The sequence below is a fragment of the Cololabis saira genome, chromosome 10 (genome assembly GCF_033807715.1).
Source record: "Cololabis saira isolate AMF1-May2022 chromosome 10, fColSai1.1, whole genome shotgun sequence".
NCBI classification, from domain to species: domain Eukaryota; kingdom Metazoa; phylum Chordata; class Actinopteri; order Beloniformes; family Belonidae; genus Cololabis; species Cololabis saira.
Genome location: NC_084596.1, coordinates 28837531 through 28853435, shown reverse-complemented (window position 1 = coordinate 28853435; position 15905 = coordinate 28837531). Strand labels below are relative to the sequence as shown.

General features: G+C 39.2%; 1 protein-coding gene and 1 pseudogene across 1 annotated transcript; both read left to right on the top strand.

The window, feature by feature from the left end:
* Positions 1–598: 598 nt before the first annotated feature.
* Positions 599–2905, top strand: LOC133452805 (aquaporin FA-CHIP-like). Its single transcript, XM_061732454.1, has 4 exons — positions 599–1037; positions 1625–1786; positions 1982–2062; positions 2314–2905. The coding sequence occupies exons 1-4, from the start codon at positions 675–677 to the stop codon at positions 2491–2493; spliced, it is 786 nt and encodes a 261-aa protein (XP_061588438.1). The 5' UTR covers positions 599–674; the 3' UTR covers positions 2494–2905.
* A 7344-nt stretch (positions 2906–10249) lies between these two features.
* On the top strand, positions 10250–14929 carry LOC133452220 (aquaporin-1-like; annotated as a pseudogene).
* The last annotated feature ends 976 nt before the right edge of the window (positions 14930–15905 follow it).

The window sequence follows — 15905 nt, the reverse complement described above, 5'->3', positions numbered from 1 at the left end:
TACTTCAGGTGCTCTTCGGCATGGGGATCCAAAAGATTCAAAAACAATTTGGAAAAACCGAGGCACTCAAGAAGTTAGAAAAATTAAAAGGCCTTTATTAAATCATGGCTTAGAAAAAGTTAAAATAACTTTTTCTATAATAACTTGTTCTCCTTTTTCTAGGCATTTTAACTTTTTCTAAGCCATGATTTAATAAAGGCCTTTTAATTTTTCTAACTTCTTGAGTGACTCGGTTTTTCCAAATTGTTTTTGAATCTTTATGATGAAACATATTCTGAGTAAGAATTCCGTGTAGGAGGTTCTGCTGTAAAACCGTACATGCTTGTTTGAGAGGGAAGTTTACCTTTGGATGCAGCTATTTAAAGACCCAGCGTTGTTGTGCACAAAAGTCCAAAGACCAGAGAAAATTTTGCACAGGGAGGTGGTGGGAGCAGGCTGAAGAACAGAGAAAGGAGGAGGTGGAGGGAGTGTGAGGAAGCAGAGGGAGGGATGTGGGAGACCAGTCTTTTGGATTTCTCATTAATTCAGTGTGACCCTTTCAGTTTTTCAAAGCCCGCCCACTGACCATTATCAGCAGAGGCCTTATATATGCAGCCTTTTGGTGTTGTTTATGAGTACACACTTTGCAGAGGACCAGCTCAAACTGACAGCCAGACAGCCACACAGAAACCATCATGAGAGAGTTCAAGAGCAAGGACTTCTGGAGGGCCGTTCTGGCCGAACTAGTGGGCATGACCCTTTTCATTTTTCTCAGCATCTCTGCAGCAATAGGGAATCCTAATAATGACAAACCAGACCAGGAGGTGAAGGTGTCACTGACCTTTGGACTAGCTATTGCCACACTGGCCCAAAGTTTAGGCCACATCAGTGGAGCCCATCTAAATCCAGCCGTTACCCTTGGGATGCTTGCCAGCTGCCAAATCAGTATGTTCAAGGCAGTCATGTACATTGTGGCTCAGATGCTGGGCTCAGCTTTGGCCAGTGGCATAGTGTATGGAGTACGTCCAAATTCCACTGATGCACTGGGCCTCAACTCTGTGAGTAAAACTTTTCATTTTACTATTCTTGGCATAACCTGTGGTAATACTGTGTGACGAAAATTCAGGTATTTTAGATAAAATCATATAATATTTGCAGATGTGATGCATTGTGATATGAAGCTGCAACATGTATATCAAATTAGTTGCAAAATTACTTGCAAATTACTTGCAGTAAAAAAAAAAAAACAACAAAAAAACCTTTTATTTGCCTGTAAAAGCTGAGTTGGCACAATTAACATGTTCTTTGGACAGTCTGTTTTTTTCTTATTGCTAATTTATGAATCATCAGCATTTATGTATTTCTTGTCAGTTGTTTAGGTTTTACAAAGGCCAAAAAAAAAGTGACCTATCTGTAATAAGTAACCAGAAGTATCTTCTTAGCATACAGGAAGACACTGCCAACCCCTGATAACTCCTAAGTGAATGACCAGTGTGGAACTTGGACTGTTTTGCCATAATTCCATCAGAAATGTGGGGCAATGCCAGTGAATGCTAAATGAGAAGTGGCAGTGATGGGAAACTATCCAGTTAAGTGACGAAGACTGACAGAGTTGTTGTTTTTCAATTCTCCCCTACTCTCACAGCTGAGCAATGTCACTCCCAGCCAAGGCGTGGGGATTGAACTTCTGGCTACCTTCCAGTTAGTGCTGTGTGTCATTGCAGTCACTGATAAAAGGAGGCGTGATGTCACCGGCTCAGCACCCTTGGCCATTGGCCTTTCGGTCTGCCTGGGACACTTGACAGCTGTAAGTTTTACCTTACAAATCATCCCCAAAACAGTGCAATGTTTACTTGAGGTTAGGTAAAGTGTATTTCAGTGTTGTGAACCCACAGTACACGTGACAAAACTCTCAAAGTGAATACATTTCATGGACTTTATTCTACCACCACACCAAGTAGCTGAACATACTCTCTTATGCTCTCTTTGTTGGTGATTACAGATCAGCTACACAGGTTGTGGCATCAATCCTGCCCGATCGTTCGGTCCAGCTTTGATCCTGAATAATTTCACAGACCACTGGGTAAGTCAGACAAGAAAGCACACAAGGACTTTACCCATTCCTCACGTTGCTCTGTTTGCATGTTATATGTCAGGTTTAAATGATTTGAAAACTACTAAAAAGAGAACTCAGTTAGGTACCAATCAACCTGCCAAAGTCAATCAGTTATTAGTAATTATTCCACAAGAGATTTTCATAGCACATACGCTTTTTGTTTGTTTAATTCCTGTTGCTCCTGAACTGCAGTGACCAATCAAAATGATCTATTGTAGGTGTACTGGGTGGGTCCCATGTGTGGTGGTGTGGCAGCAGCTCTTGTGTACGATTTCCTGCTGTCTCCGAAATTTGACGACTTCCCTGAGCGAATGAAAGTCCTGGTCAGTGGCCCAGTGGGGGACTATGATGTCAATGGAGGAAACGATGCTACCAATGTGGAGATGACTTCAAAATAGTTGTGGATAAAGACACTTCTTATCAATGTAAATGTCAATACTGGTTAAGAAAAAAAAAAAAGCTTTTGAATTTAGTAGGATTTGTGTAATTTCATGTTGTTTTGAAATGTCAAGGAGAATTGTTGTCTACGCGTGAGCTAGTGTGACTTTCTAATTCACTCCTTTTATTGATCCAGCACAAACTTCAAAAGAAAAAAAAAAAATCAAACTGCAATTTGGAGTCAAATTTCTTGACAGAGCAGTGCAGTTTGTTTTTTTTTCCATATCAGTATTCTGTGTTGAGCCTCTTTTTTTTGTTGTATATTTGTATGTACCGGTATCACTTCCTGTTTCTGATGACGAATGTATTGTGTGTGCACTCATATGTCCTTTCACTTTTTTATGTAAAATAAAACACTTGGTGGGAATAAAAGCTACTCTTTTTTTGTTTACTCTTATTAAGACTATTTTAAACTAACCATGTCACTAAGTTTCATCCTCCAAGATTCAATACATGGAAGAAAGTTAATCAACATTTACAAACACAATTCACTGTGTGAATTGTTAAAGACACATACAGTTACAGAAATTTAGAATATTATACTCACAACATGTACACAATTATACTCAAATTAATGACGCAAACCCCACATTTGTTGCTCTTAAGTTTTGTGAATTCCCTAATCTATTTGCAAGTACATTTCAGACACCTACGGTTTGGGCCGCTTGTAACCTTATTATTGATTGATCTCATGGGAAATCAGAGTAGATAGGTCAGTGTTCCACAGTCCATGACTAAAAAATAAGGCTGGCATGTTGCTTAAAAGGAGAAAGCATTGGCCTCCAGTCGTCCTCATCTAGGGAAGGGAGAAAGGCTGGTCAGAGACGTCCAATTATCTAAGTTATTATCCCACACAAAGCAATTGATTGTTTTTTACACGAACATGGAAAGATAAAATTGAGTTAATAATGGTATCTGATGTTGTAAAATTAATCAAATCATTGTTTAGGAAAAAAATTATAGCACTCTTGTGATAGTGTTGTTAATACTACAGACACCAAAAAAAAGAAATTAATATAACCAGGAGTGTTTAATTAAAAAAAAAATCTGATTAATTAATGTTTCGAATCAGAACTGTGGATTCCTGGAGCTTATTCCTGCGGTTATGGGCAAGATGTGAGTTACACCCTGGACACTATAGACCTCAGGCCATCACAGGGCCAAGCAGAGCAAGGAGAATACTACTCACACTAGGGCTGCACGATTCTGGACAAAATGAGAATCACAATTTTTTTGCTTAGAATTGAGATCACGATTCTCTCACGATTTTTTTCCAATATAAAATGTATTGCACTTATTACTTTAACTTTGCAACAGCTGAACAAAAATATAATAACAATAAACATCTCTTGTCTTCTTTACACAAACCTTTGAATAATTTAAACAATAATAACAATTTTGAACAATATTTGTTCCTCCCTGAGTTGAACACCCTTTCAGAAAGGGGACTTGTAACAGATCCTGTAGTTCTGAGGCAACAAATTATTCCTCTGGCTGGGATGAACCCCCCATTGCCTTTTGCTGCTATTAAGAAGCTGCCGATACAAAAGGTAAACGTTACAAAAAATATGATGGTGCCTGATAAAAGACTGGCATCAACTTTGTAACAGCTGACATTGAACATAAAAACAATAAACATCTCTCTTGTCTTTAAATAATTTAAACAATAATAACAATTTAACAATATTTGTTCCTCCCTGAGTTGAACACCCTTTCAGAAAGGGGACTTGTAACAGATCCTGTAGTTCTGAGGGAACAAATTATTCCTCTGGCTGCTTTTTGCTGTAACAGCTGACATTGAACATAAAAACAATAAACATCTCTCTTGTCTTTAAATAATTTTAACAATAACAATTTTAACAATATTTATGTGCAATATGTGTCAGGTGATGAGAAAGGTAGATGTTTCTCCAAATGTAATCCACAATCATTAACAAAATATAACAAACATGACAACATGATAGTTGACCATGACAGGACTACAACAACCTAGAACATAGGCCTAGTCCTTTTTTTATGCAGCCATCTTTAAAAAAAATAAAAAATAAAATAAAATAAATAATAATTTTTTTTTTTTTTTTTTAAATCGTCGTCATTTGGAAATGAGATTGCGTTCAAGCATGAATTGAGATCGCGATTTTTTAACGATTAATCGTGCAGCCCTAACTCACACATATAGCTAATTGATTATAATCAATGAACCTAACATACATGTTGTTTGACTGCCTGGAGGGCACCTGCCGAAAACCCACATGCACATTCACATTTTTTTTTTTTAGATGGATAGAAGTCAGCCGGCACCAGCTGTACTGCAGGCCACTCAAAATTGATTTATTTCATCTCTTTTGTTTGGTTGTTTTTCTTCCTGATGGAGCCTCCATGAGAAGCTTTATATCTGGTACACACGCGTTTCTATAACAAAAAAGTTAACTGCTCCCCCTTTTGAAGCCCGAGTGCAACACCCTTGTTGAAAATGATCATGTGCACCTGGGTGGTATCTGTGCCAATTGGAGCTGAAGCATTGAAAACCAACAATCATGTGCACTTTCCCACTGCACCCTACAGAGTTTTAAGTAACTTTGCCAGTAGAGAAAGGACCTACAGTATGCCCCTTTCCTAAGAGAAGTGGGAGAATGAAACATGGAAATCTATGGTTAGAAAAACCCTTTGTAGTCTCCAGATTAAAAACAAAACAAGAGGGGTGCTCCATGGTAGGACAGCTCTGCATATTTGCTCTTTCATGTATGTCTGGCTGTTTTCCCAGACTTCCTCAGGCTGGATGCTTACAGGCTTGTAAAAACCCATGTAGCCTGTCGCTTCCTTGTCTCTATGGCCACTTTCAAAACCTGTGATGCAACAAGTGTGACGGCTTCAGCTATAGTGGCCCCTTGCACCAAAGTATATACACTAAGGTACACTGTTCAGCACAGATCCTATGTACTTCTTTTTTTTTTTTTTGCACGCTAGATTGTGCAGTTATTGAGTTTAACCACTGTTGAGGAAAAGGGAGACAAAGGAGAATATCCAAGTTCAGTTAGCATTCAGAAATGATTAGGGAAAGTGTTTCATTTTATGATGCTCCATTCTGTGCTGCTTAATTTCAGTCCTTTCCGATGCCCTGTCCGTGATGCCTCCCACTTTCCAGGAAACAACAAGAAAGGAGCGGTCTCCTTTTCTTATTGTTTGTGCTTGCTTTTTGGTGAAGCTGTATGTCCACTGACTGCCCTTCCTATTCACTATTTCTCCCTTGTTTGTCTCTCCTGGCTCTCTCTCCTGCTTCATCCATCTGCTTGAGGCAAGCAGCTAGTCTCATGATTCCAATGAAATCATAGAGCAAGCAGGAATCGGGGTGGCATTTGTGAATGTCATCTTGGTAAGCCATTTTATGTATGCCCCTGCAATCCAGCTTGACATCATCCCCGAAATACCTTGTTTTCCAGGAGCCCAATTTATTTGAAACTTAAGGTACTATTTATGACATCTTTGAATGTTTGCATCGTTGTGGCAACCCATTTTCTAGAAAGTGCTTTAGAAAGGAGCTTTTTCAAAAATGTTTGACCTTTTTTATCCTTTTTTTCTTCTTTTTTTGTATTTTTTTCCTTTTTTTCTTCTTTTTTCTTTTTTTCTCTTTTTTCCTTTTTTCTCTTTTTTTCTTTTTCTTCTTTTTTTTCCTTTTTTTCTTCTTTTTTCCTTTTTTTCTCTTTTTTTCCTTTTTCTCTTTTTTTCTTTTTCTTCTTTTTTTCCTTTTTTTCTCTTTTTTTCTTCCTTTTTCCTTTCCTTTTTAATCTCGATATTTCAACTTTTTTCTCGACATTTCGACTTTTTTTTCAACATTTCAACTTTTTTCTCAACTTTTTTCTCGAGATTGTACTTCAACATTAATCTCAACATTTCAACTTTTTTCTTGAAATTTTGACTTTTTTCTCAACATTTCGACTTTTTTCACGAACTTTTGACTAGTTCCTCGACATTTTGACTTTTTTCTCAAGATTGTACTTCAACATTAATCTTGACATTTCGACTTTTTTCTCGAAATCTTGACTTTTTTCTCGACATTTCGACTTTTTTCTCGAAGTGCATAATGAAAAAAAAATCTTCCCCCAGTTATAACTAATATAGATACATGCAGCATGTGTTGCCTTCATTCTAAGGCTTATACAAGACTTTACATTTTTTGCGGCTCCAGACATATTTGTTTTTTGTGTTTTTGGTCCAATATGGCTCTTTCAACATTTTGGGTTGCTGACCCCTGTTTTAACTCTTCTCTGATTTGTGGGAAGTGTATAAATAAAATATGATTTTTTTTGTTAATATAGGTAATTTAAAAGTATTTAAATTCCTGCTAATCAGATACATTCTCACAATTAGTGTACAAGGTTTGTAACAATTTTATTGATTAATCCATCTCTGTGTTGTCTCTTACAACAATAATTGATGTCATCATGAGTGGTAACAGACCGTGAATCTTTCTACGAAAAATGTGATGGGAACTATGCAATGGCTTGGTGATATGTGATCAGGAGTCTTATTTAGGGGAAACCACGGAAGCACAGTGCTCTTTTCCTCAACAGAACTGTAACCAGGGTTGTAATGTCAGGACTCAACTCAGATTTTTACCCAGATTCTGGATTTCCTTCTGCCGATGGATTCATTGAAAAACAAAAACATCACCACGTGGCATATTTTTTATATTCACTTAGTATTGTATTATATTTTCATCTATTACAAGCACCTAAAATACCAAACATTTGAAACTGTAAGTACATTTTCACTCTGCTTAACAGACCAGCATTCATTGATTATATACTTGACTGAGTTCAGATTCTGCATGATCAAACATTAGATAGGTTAAGTGTTTTTAAATGTTGATAGTGTCCATGCCTCTGGAAAACTAGATTTGTGGCTGATGTGAATTTGTTTCAGATTTATGACTGAAAGTCTGGGGGTGTAAACTTCATGGGTGAGTGGTGGGTCTTGCATATGACGAGCTGCTCGCTCTGGTACAAGATCAAATAAGCTGCGACAGCATCTGATAAGCATTTTAACCAGAGGATTTTCATTTTATTGTGTTATTATTTTGCACCATTATTCATTGGTATGTTAAAAAAAAAACACAGAGGATCATTGTGTTTTGATTGGGCATAGGTTTTATGACGGATGCGTTTATCCGGACTTGGGTTCAACACCACGAGAACACACGGCTTGTGACCCTTTAGTGGTTGGGTTAAAGACAAAACTAATTAACAAAAAGGTCAAAAGTTCACATGTTCATAGGAAATTAATAAATGTTCTCAAATTCAACATAGTTTGACGGAGCTTTCACAATCCTCGATTAATTGAATTGAGTCAAGGAGCATAAAGGAAGCAACTAAAATTTGGAGGTCAGTGAAGGTTTAGTGGTCAAACTACACGGCATCCATGTTTGCCTGCAATCCAGATACCTTACTGCCAGTCACATGCCACAATGACGGAGACAATGGGAGAACGGTTCACTTTTAATTAAAAGCTATTCAGGTAAGGGGATGAAAGTGACAGATCCATTGACTGGGCTGATTTTCACTTGTAATTTAAAAGACCAATCTGCAAATTGATGCTGACGTGAAGAGACTCTGGTTTTGTTTAGTTTTTTGGGGAGGAAAAAAAAAGGATTTCAATGCTCTTTCAAAACTCCTATTTACTGCTTAATCAATAGTGCATCTCTTAAATTGAAAGGTGGAAAGCCTGAACACTGCTTACAAATGTCACATCCAGATAAATAATTCCCCCACAGCTGTAATATGTTATTGTTCTTCATCAAGCTGAATAATCTTCCCTCTGATAAAAGATAAACCTAATCAAAGCCAAAGGTTGAGTGTGAGTGGAATGATTGTTTTGAGATGAGAAAATCTCATATTTGTGTGGCCTGTGTGTTAATTGTCAAGCTTAAATTCAGCCAACTCACACAGAATAAATAATTATGTGAATGTGCTCTACATGCAGAGAGATGACATTTGCTTTCGGGTTCTGACATCCTCACCTTCAAGGAGCCTCCACCTCCTGTGCCTCCAGCAGGCATTATGAAATGCTAGAAAGTACTGGAGGAACATTTCCGATGATGTATTTGTGTGCCAAAGACAGAGAGAGAAATTTTTATCTAAGAAACTAAGATATGGTTGGCAATTTGCCACTCTGACAGTTATCACACAGGGGTACAAACCTTTGTTCTCCCCCCTTACATGACATTTGCTTCATTTACTTTATTATGTATACATATTTCCATTCTTCTTCTTTGATGTAATACATATCGTAGCCTTCGAATCAAGGCCTCATTTCTTTCTTTGATGCAAATGTTTTTTTTTTGTCAAACTTCAACATTTTCATCATGTTATGTTAAATATGCTGATGTCAGCAAAATTATTTAGTCTGACTGCGAGAAGAAATTCACAGAGAAACCGTATTTAAGCAGCATGGAGAAAAAGTGCAAGTGATGCCATGATTGCTGGACTGTGTTGCCAGAAACAAATGTGATGCTTTTTAAGCTTTATTCTGCTGCGTTCAAGTGCAAGGATGAAATTAAAGACGTCAAGACGTTTTTACCAACTTCTGACTAAACTGCAGTTGAGAGAGAAAGGATGGCCACAGGAAGGTGATGTTTGTTTGGCTTCCTATTAAACGGCAGTAGACTGAACTGAGGGCATGTTTATGTCGGCAACTTCATGCCCTCAAACACACTTTCACACACAAACCCTCTAAATGTGCTGCTTCACAGTTAGTATAGCTTGGTCAGCAATCTGGAACTCCTGGTTGTTGTGGAAACTCGGTCTACGTGGATCAGCATTATTCTCCCTCCAAGGAAGAAGATGTGAAGCAGCATGACCCCCCCCCCTCCAAAAGTTATTTTACATAGAGAAATAGAACAAGTCTGTTTTACTCATCGTACGTTCAAGCATCCACTTAAAGTACTGTGGTAAGTGACTCACGTTCTGTTTCGTCCCCTCCTTAGCCATCATCATTTCATCATCCAGGGACTCACGGAACCATACAGTAGTTATACGCAACTTCATTGGACTCAGCTCTACATGACAGAATAAGTGGAGTGCACGACAGGGAAACGATTTGTGTTGAGGGTGTCCGTCACACATCTTAAACATGTGGTTGGAATAAAGCTGGATTATTGACAAATGCATTACATTATCCATCAGGCACCCAGTACCCACATATTCCAAGTTTAATGTAACAGAAGTAATGACAAGGCTCATTTACGATGATCTCAAGCATAAATAAAATTTTGATTGCACCACGTTGCCTACTGCACGTGTTATTTCTTTCTGATGGATTAAAACCGTCTTCCTTTCAGTTCCAAAATACTAACTTAATGTAATACACAATTTAAACTCGTCCTAAACTATTTGATTAAAAGTTCACAGTGAGGGTTTGTTGATAATTCAAATAAGCTTTAATCAACAGTAAGAGAAGCTCTGCCTCCAGCTAAACTGCTTTCCAGTTTAGCTGGAGGCAGAGCGGGAAATGAAGAGGTCGTCCTCAGTGGTTGAAGTACAAATGTCTCAGCTGTTTCTGATCAGGTCTGATTCATTAAAGTCACACGCCTTAGGAGTCCTGGCAAATGTTACTCATGTTGACCCCAGTTGGCTACTGGTGCAACTGAATTTCTGTGCTTGAACATACGGAAACTGAAAATGCCACATGAAATCTGTTCGTGACATTATCTGAGCCGCCATGTCAGAGATTAAAAGGTGGACGTTTTGGCTGAATGTCTGGGAATGATCATCTTTGTGTTTGTTGGACTCCCTGCTGCAATAGGGGCCCAAAATAAATCTTACCCTGACCAAGAGATAAAAGTGGCATTTGCGTTTGGTTAGGCTGTTGCCACTTTGGCCCAGTGCATAGGTCACGTTAGCGGCGCTCACCTGAATCCTGCTATCACCTCGGGCCTGTTGACCAGCTGCCAGATCAGCCTCCCCAGAGCGTTTTTCTACACGACAGCTCAAGATACCGGGCGCAGTGGCATTGTGTATGGAATTAGGCCACAAAACACAGACTCTCTCGGTGTTAACAAGGTAAGGTTGAATCCATGTGTTTCCAATTTTACCAAGTCATGCTCCATGTGATTAATGACATTTGGGGCTAAGACTGAGTGGCATTTGGGGAATTACCTTCAGCTTTAGTTTTCAGTGTTAGATGTTCCCCAGTCTCTAAGGCTGTTTTGGTTTGTTTACTGTTGGTTGTCTCTTCAATTTTGAAATTAAATTTCAATACTTTTTTGCAGCTACATGGGTGAAAAACTGACTTCTGCAGGACTAAATCGGAGAAGTCAATGCAGCAAATTTCTGGAATATATAGGGGTTTCTTTTGTTTTTTTTGTTGTTTTTCCTTTTAAAGGACTTGTAACGCAGCTTTTCCCTGAAAAGACAAGCAGTCACAATATCTCAAACACAACTGCCTAGAACCAAAGAGTCACATCGGCATGTTTTGCTCTCTGTAGCTAAATAGAATCAGCCCATGTAAAGGTTTTGGCATCGAATTCCGGCTCACCCTCCAGCTGGTCCTGTGTGTGCTGGCAGTCACTGACAAGAGGCATGATGTCGGTAGGTTTGCACCTCTGGCAATCGGCCTCTCTGTAGTTCTGGGGCACCTTGCTGGGGTGAGGGCTTGGAAACATTATTCCCCCTGTTGTTAATTTGGCAAATGCTCCATGCTCCTCAATGAGACCTGGTACGATACATTGGCTAAAGCTGAATGCAAGTCAGCCTTGCATGCAGCCGGCTGATACATAGCCAGGAAAGCAAGTGGTGTTTTCCTGTGATATGGTTTGCAGATCAGCTACACAGGATGTGGCATCAACCCTGCTCGATCCTTCGGGCCTGCAGTTATTCAAAAGTCTTTTGATGATCATTGGGTATGTACTGTAGGGCTGAAGATGAGACTGCAAGTCATTCCAACTAAACATATAAGACATGTCTGTTCTGTCATTTGGCTTTTCAGGTCTACTTGGCTGGACTGATAAGTGCCAGCGTGATGTTGTACAATTATCTGCTGGCACCTGGAGCCTGGAGGTCTTCAACAGAGAAACAAGAGACTTGCTGTGGCATAATCCTGGGCAATGACGCTTAGCCCCTTCTGGAGGATGTCAAGGATGTAGAATGATCAAAGGAGCTGGCCTGAGTGGAGAGAATTGCAATATATTATTGTATCAAATAAAATACCTTTTCGAATATGCAGAGTTTCATTTCTCCTCTGATGTTCAAATACCTGAACTGAAATCTCTTGCAGCACTTTTTCTTTCTTTTTTTTTAAATAAAATCCTACTTTTTCATCCCCCTCCTCCACTTCACACACACACAGCAGTACTATAAATAGTAAAGTCCATATTGGCTTATCACTTTTGAAGTAAAGAGCTGTGTGTTCCGGAGGTCTGGGCCTCAAGAATTCATTGGGATGTTGCCATTTATGTCAACTAGTGTATCAGTAGTAGTTGGGTGGCCACACCTTTTGCACTGGTTCAAACGTTGGAGCATGTCAGAAGAGCACACCTGAGCCCTGCAGTGACTTTGAGCCTTCCTGGTCAGCTGCCCGAGCAGTGCACTTAAATGAGGCGTCGTGCAGGTTCAGATGCTTGTGGGAGCAGCAGCCAGTGCTGTTGTGAATGGATATAAACCATGAGCATTTTCTTTCTTCCTCCTGAACTCCAGTTCTTGTTCCTGCTTTCCTTACTGAGGTATTACAAAAAAGGACTTAATGGTAATAACTGCGTAGATGTGAATTCTGAATTTTTCTAAAATGATCACCATTCATACTGTTATATTATCTGGAAACTGTTTAGACCTATAAAAATGAAGAGCCACATGTTGCTCCAGGGATAGGAAAAGTCTTTTTTTTTTAAACGTTTTAGATAATTTAGTTTAAATAAAGGTAAAACATTCAGTAACTGTTTTTTGTTACTAATTTAGTTTAATTACAAATGTGACCCTCATCCAGTGAAAATGTACATATGGGTAGAGCTTGGAAGTCCAAAAATGACTAATTCTAAAGGCCAAACTCAAAGTTCATCACAATGAGAACATTTTATCCATCCATTCATTCATTAACCTCCATCTATCCACGTCCAGGACGCAGGGTCAGCAGCTGCAGAGAAGCCCAGACTTCCCTCTCCCCGGCTACATCCTCTATCTCGTTTCGGGAATAAGGGTTGTTCCCAAATTCTCCGAAAGAGAACTGGGCTGTCGAGACACAATTTGAAAAAAATTGAGAGATAATATTCATGCAGTTCTGTTAACATTGTTTGACTTTTACATCATCAAGACTAAGGGCCGGTCCCAATACACCCCCTAGCCCTACTTTTCAGCCCCACCCCTAAATTTTGCGCGTTCCCGTGAGGGTAGTGGTGTCCCAATTCCTCTTTGCATGTAGGGCTAGTGTGCATAACGAGGGCTAGTATGTATGAATCTACCCCTTCACAGCTAGGGATTTCAGATACTGACTTTGCGACTGAGGGCTAGAGAAATTTCCCAGAATGCTTTACGTCATCATTTGCAGACTGAATCAAACATGGTGGACATTTCTAATTTTTAGTGAGTAGAATCAATATTTTGAGTTAGTTTCTGCATAAAAATGCGTTTTGATTACATTTCTAGCGAGAAATATATATATTACTTTCATAATATTCACTCAGTGAATGTACATAATCACTCGCTTGTTCGTTTTTTCAGATCTCGGCAGAATAAAGGCTGATTTATGGTTCCGCGTTACACCAACGCAGAGCGCTGCGCGTCGCCGCGTACCCTACGCCGTAGGCTCTGCGTTGATTTAACGCGAAACCATAAATTTGCCGGCAGCTCTTATCATCTCCCGAAAACATCAGAGCAAATTTCTTAACAGGCGTTATTTGGATAAACTGAGCCCAAGTTGGGGATCTTAACGGTTACTTTTACGCCTGAAAAAATATTAAAACTTAATAAAATGGCATATTAACAGCGTTACAGCTGAAATTAAAACAGCTTTTAGCTCTCGGCTTCCTGATATGGTGTGACGTATGTGCAAACGTAACTACGCAGTCGCTTACGTACCCGAATGTAAACCACGCAGTGACGTAGCAAGTGGTGTCCCAATCCCTAGGGAAGATAACAAGGGCCCTACCTATTTTTAGGGTGAAGTGGTAGTGGGTGAGGGCTAGTGGTAGAAAGTAGGGGGTGTATTGGGATTGGCCCTTTATGACAAAAGACTTGACCACTAAACTCTTATTTCAGGAGATCTGTTTATTCAGTAACAAAACACTATTCTGATCAAATTCTAAACTAAACAATACGTGAAATGTTGGGGAAGGTTGCCTGAACCATTTTTTTTTTTTTTGACTGCTTCTGCATCTGGATATTTTAGGACCATCTTCATTGCTGCAAAGCTAACTGTGTTCAGTCAGCACTGATAAGGCTCTACAGTTACTTTTTGGCTGCATTATATCTGTGGATACAGGAAGTAGTCATGACTCAAGTCATTCACTCTCTACTGTTGCATTACACCATTCTGCTTTCTCTCTCTCTCTCTCTCTTAGTGGGTGAAGGTGTGTTTGTGGGGGAGCAAGAGGGAGTGGCAATGTCATGCCACCAATTCTGGAAAAGGATCAAGCCAGTCACAATTGCAGAGGAAGCCACAACAGTGTCACATTGAGTACAACAGCTTGCATCATCTTTAACCACAGGCAGGCACTTACTGTTTAGTGACAAGTGTATTCCCGGGTAAAGAAATGTCATATAATTAGGCAACAGGAACAATGATGCATAAGTGGACAATACAAGCAACTTATTTCCTCTTTTCTCTTTGTAGGGGTCCCCACCATGGATAATTGTGTTCTAAATATTGGCATAGGTTTTAAGTTTGATGCCTTTCCTGATACAAACCTTCCCATTTATCCGGGCTTGGGACTGGAACTATGAATGGCCGGGTCAATGTGGGTATCCACTGAACCATGACCGATTGGCCATAACTGGACTATGCATTCTCAAAATGCCACTGTAATATATTCTATTACTGACAGATAAGTATCATTGATACTTATCTTTAAAAAGTGATTTTATTCTGCTCAGTCTTTTGCACCAGTTCTGTTACTTAGAACAATGAATGACCACTAGGTCAGGTTCATTTAAGCTTTTTTTTTTCTCATGAATATTTCTAAAAATATATATTTAGAAAAAAGTATATTTTTCAGTAGTGTGCTAAATGTTGCACATCTCTGTTTTTGTTGCAGGTGTACTGGCTGGGACCAGTGTATGGTGTTGTGGCACTATCTCTTTTACCTGATTTCCCTCTGAAGCCACTAACAGAAGTTCACAGAACGTCCTGCTTAATGGTCCAGAAGATGAAAAAATTGTTGGAGAAGAGAAAAGAAATCCATGGTCGAGTTAGTGGCCAAAGTACTGAACAACATGGTATGGCTTAGTTTGTTGGGATTTTGCTTTTAACCAGTGGGTGCACAGTATTTTTATGACAGTAATCTGCTTATATCTGGACTAGTTTTCTATAGGGCACAACAGACTGTTGTATTTATTTACATCGGTATCCTCTTTGATAAACAACAACAACAAACTATCCCATTAAAGGTGTCTGGCAATCCTCCAATCGTTTCTGCATTGTGTGACAAGCGTGTTAATCAAGTGATGACATATTTTAAATTCTCCATAAGAAAAAAAAAGGATTCGACAAGATGTGGCCGTCATGGAGATTTCCTGTTTGGCTGTGACACAAGAATGTCCTCTCTCCATCTACACGGACCCTCTCACGTCCGGTTTTATTGAACATGCATATATGATGGGATTCACACCTTTAGCTAATCATTGAATAACCGTCAATTGACTTTAACACCCCCCCCCGCCCCTAACAGAACATTTCTCTGAGCACAAAGTGTGTCCAACCCCACCAAGGTCATTTAAACAAGCGTTATTGTTAGCTGAAGCACCAATCAGGGCAGCCAGTGCACCTGAACGCACGTCCCTGTGCTGATCTGCTCTGTCTTAGATTATCATTAACTAAATGTTCCAAATAGTTTTAATCTGTCCCGTGTAGTAGTGAATGAGTAGTAAATGAGTACTTTTCGTCACATACTGCGACACAGCTTTAGGCAGGTGAACTACATGTCTGTGGAGTTAACACGTTTGAATTCATGTTGAGAATAAAGCCTACTGACATGTTTTAATTGGAGGAAAGAAGAATAGGGAATATGTTTTCAAGGGACAGTAAAATCTGTTAGTGGGAAATATGAATCTTCTCTCTCCATGTGCATCACGTGAGCCTTCATCTTGTTGTTCGTGTCCACAATTATTGCATTTGTATATTGTATTTAAATTTAGAAAATGATTTTATCTCACTTGTGAGATACGATAAC

What these genes read in the sequence shown, in the direction of transcription:
- LOC133452805 (XM_061732454.1), top strand. Translation starts at nt 675, where the DNA reads ATGAGAGAGTTCAAGAGCAAGGACTTCTGGAGGGCCGTTCTGGCCGAA. An exon ending in GCCTGGGACACTTGACAGCT is followed by an intron (nt 1,787 to 1,981) that starts GTAAGTTTTACC and finishes TGGTGATTACAG; the next exon opens with ATCAGCTACACAGGTTGTGG. An exon ending in ATAATTTCACAGACCACTGG is followed by an intron (nt 2,063 to 2,313) that starts GTAAGTCAGACA and finishes GATCTATTGTAG; the next exon opens with GTGTACTGGGTGGGTCCCAT.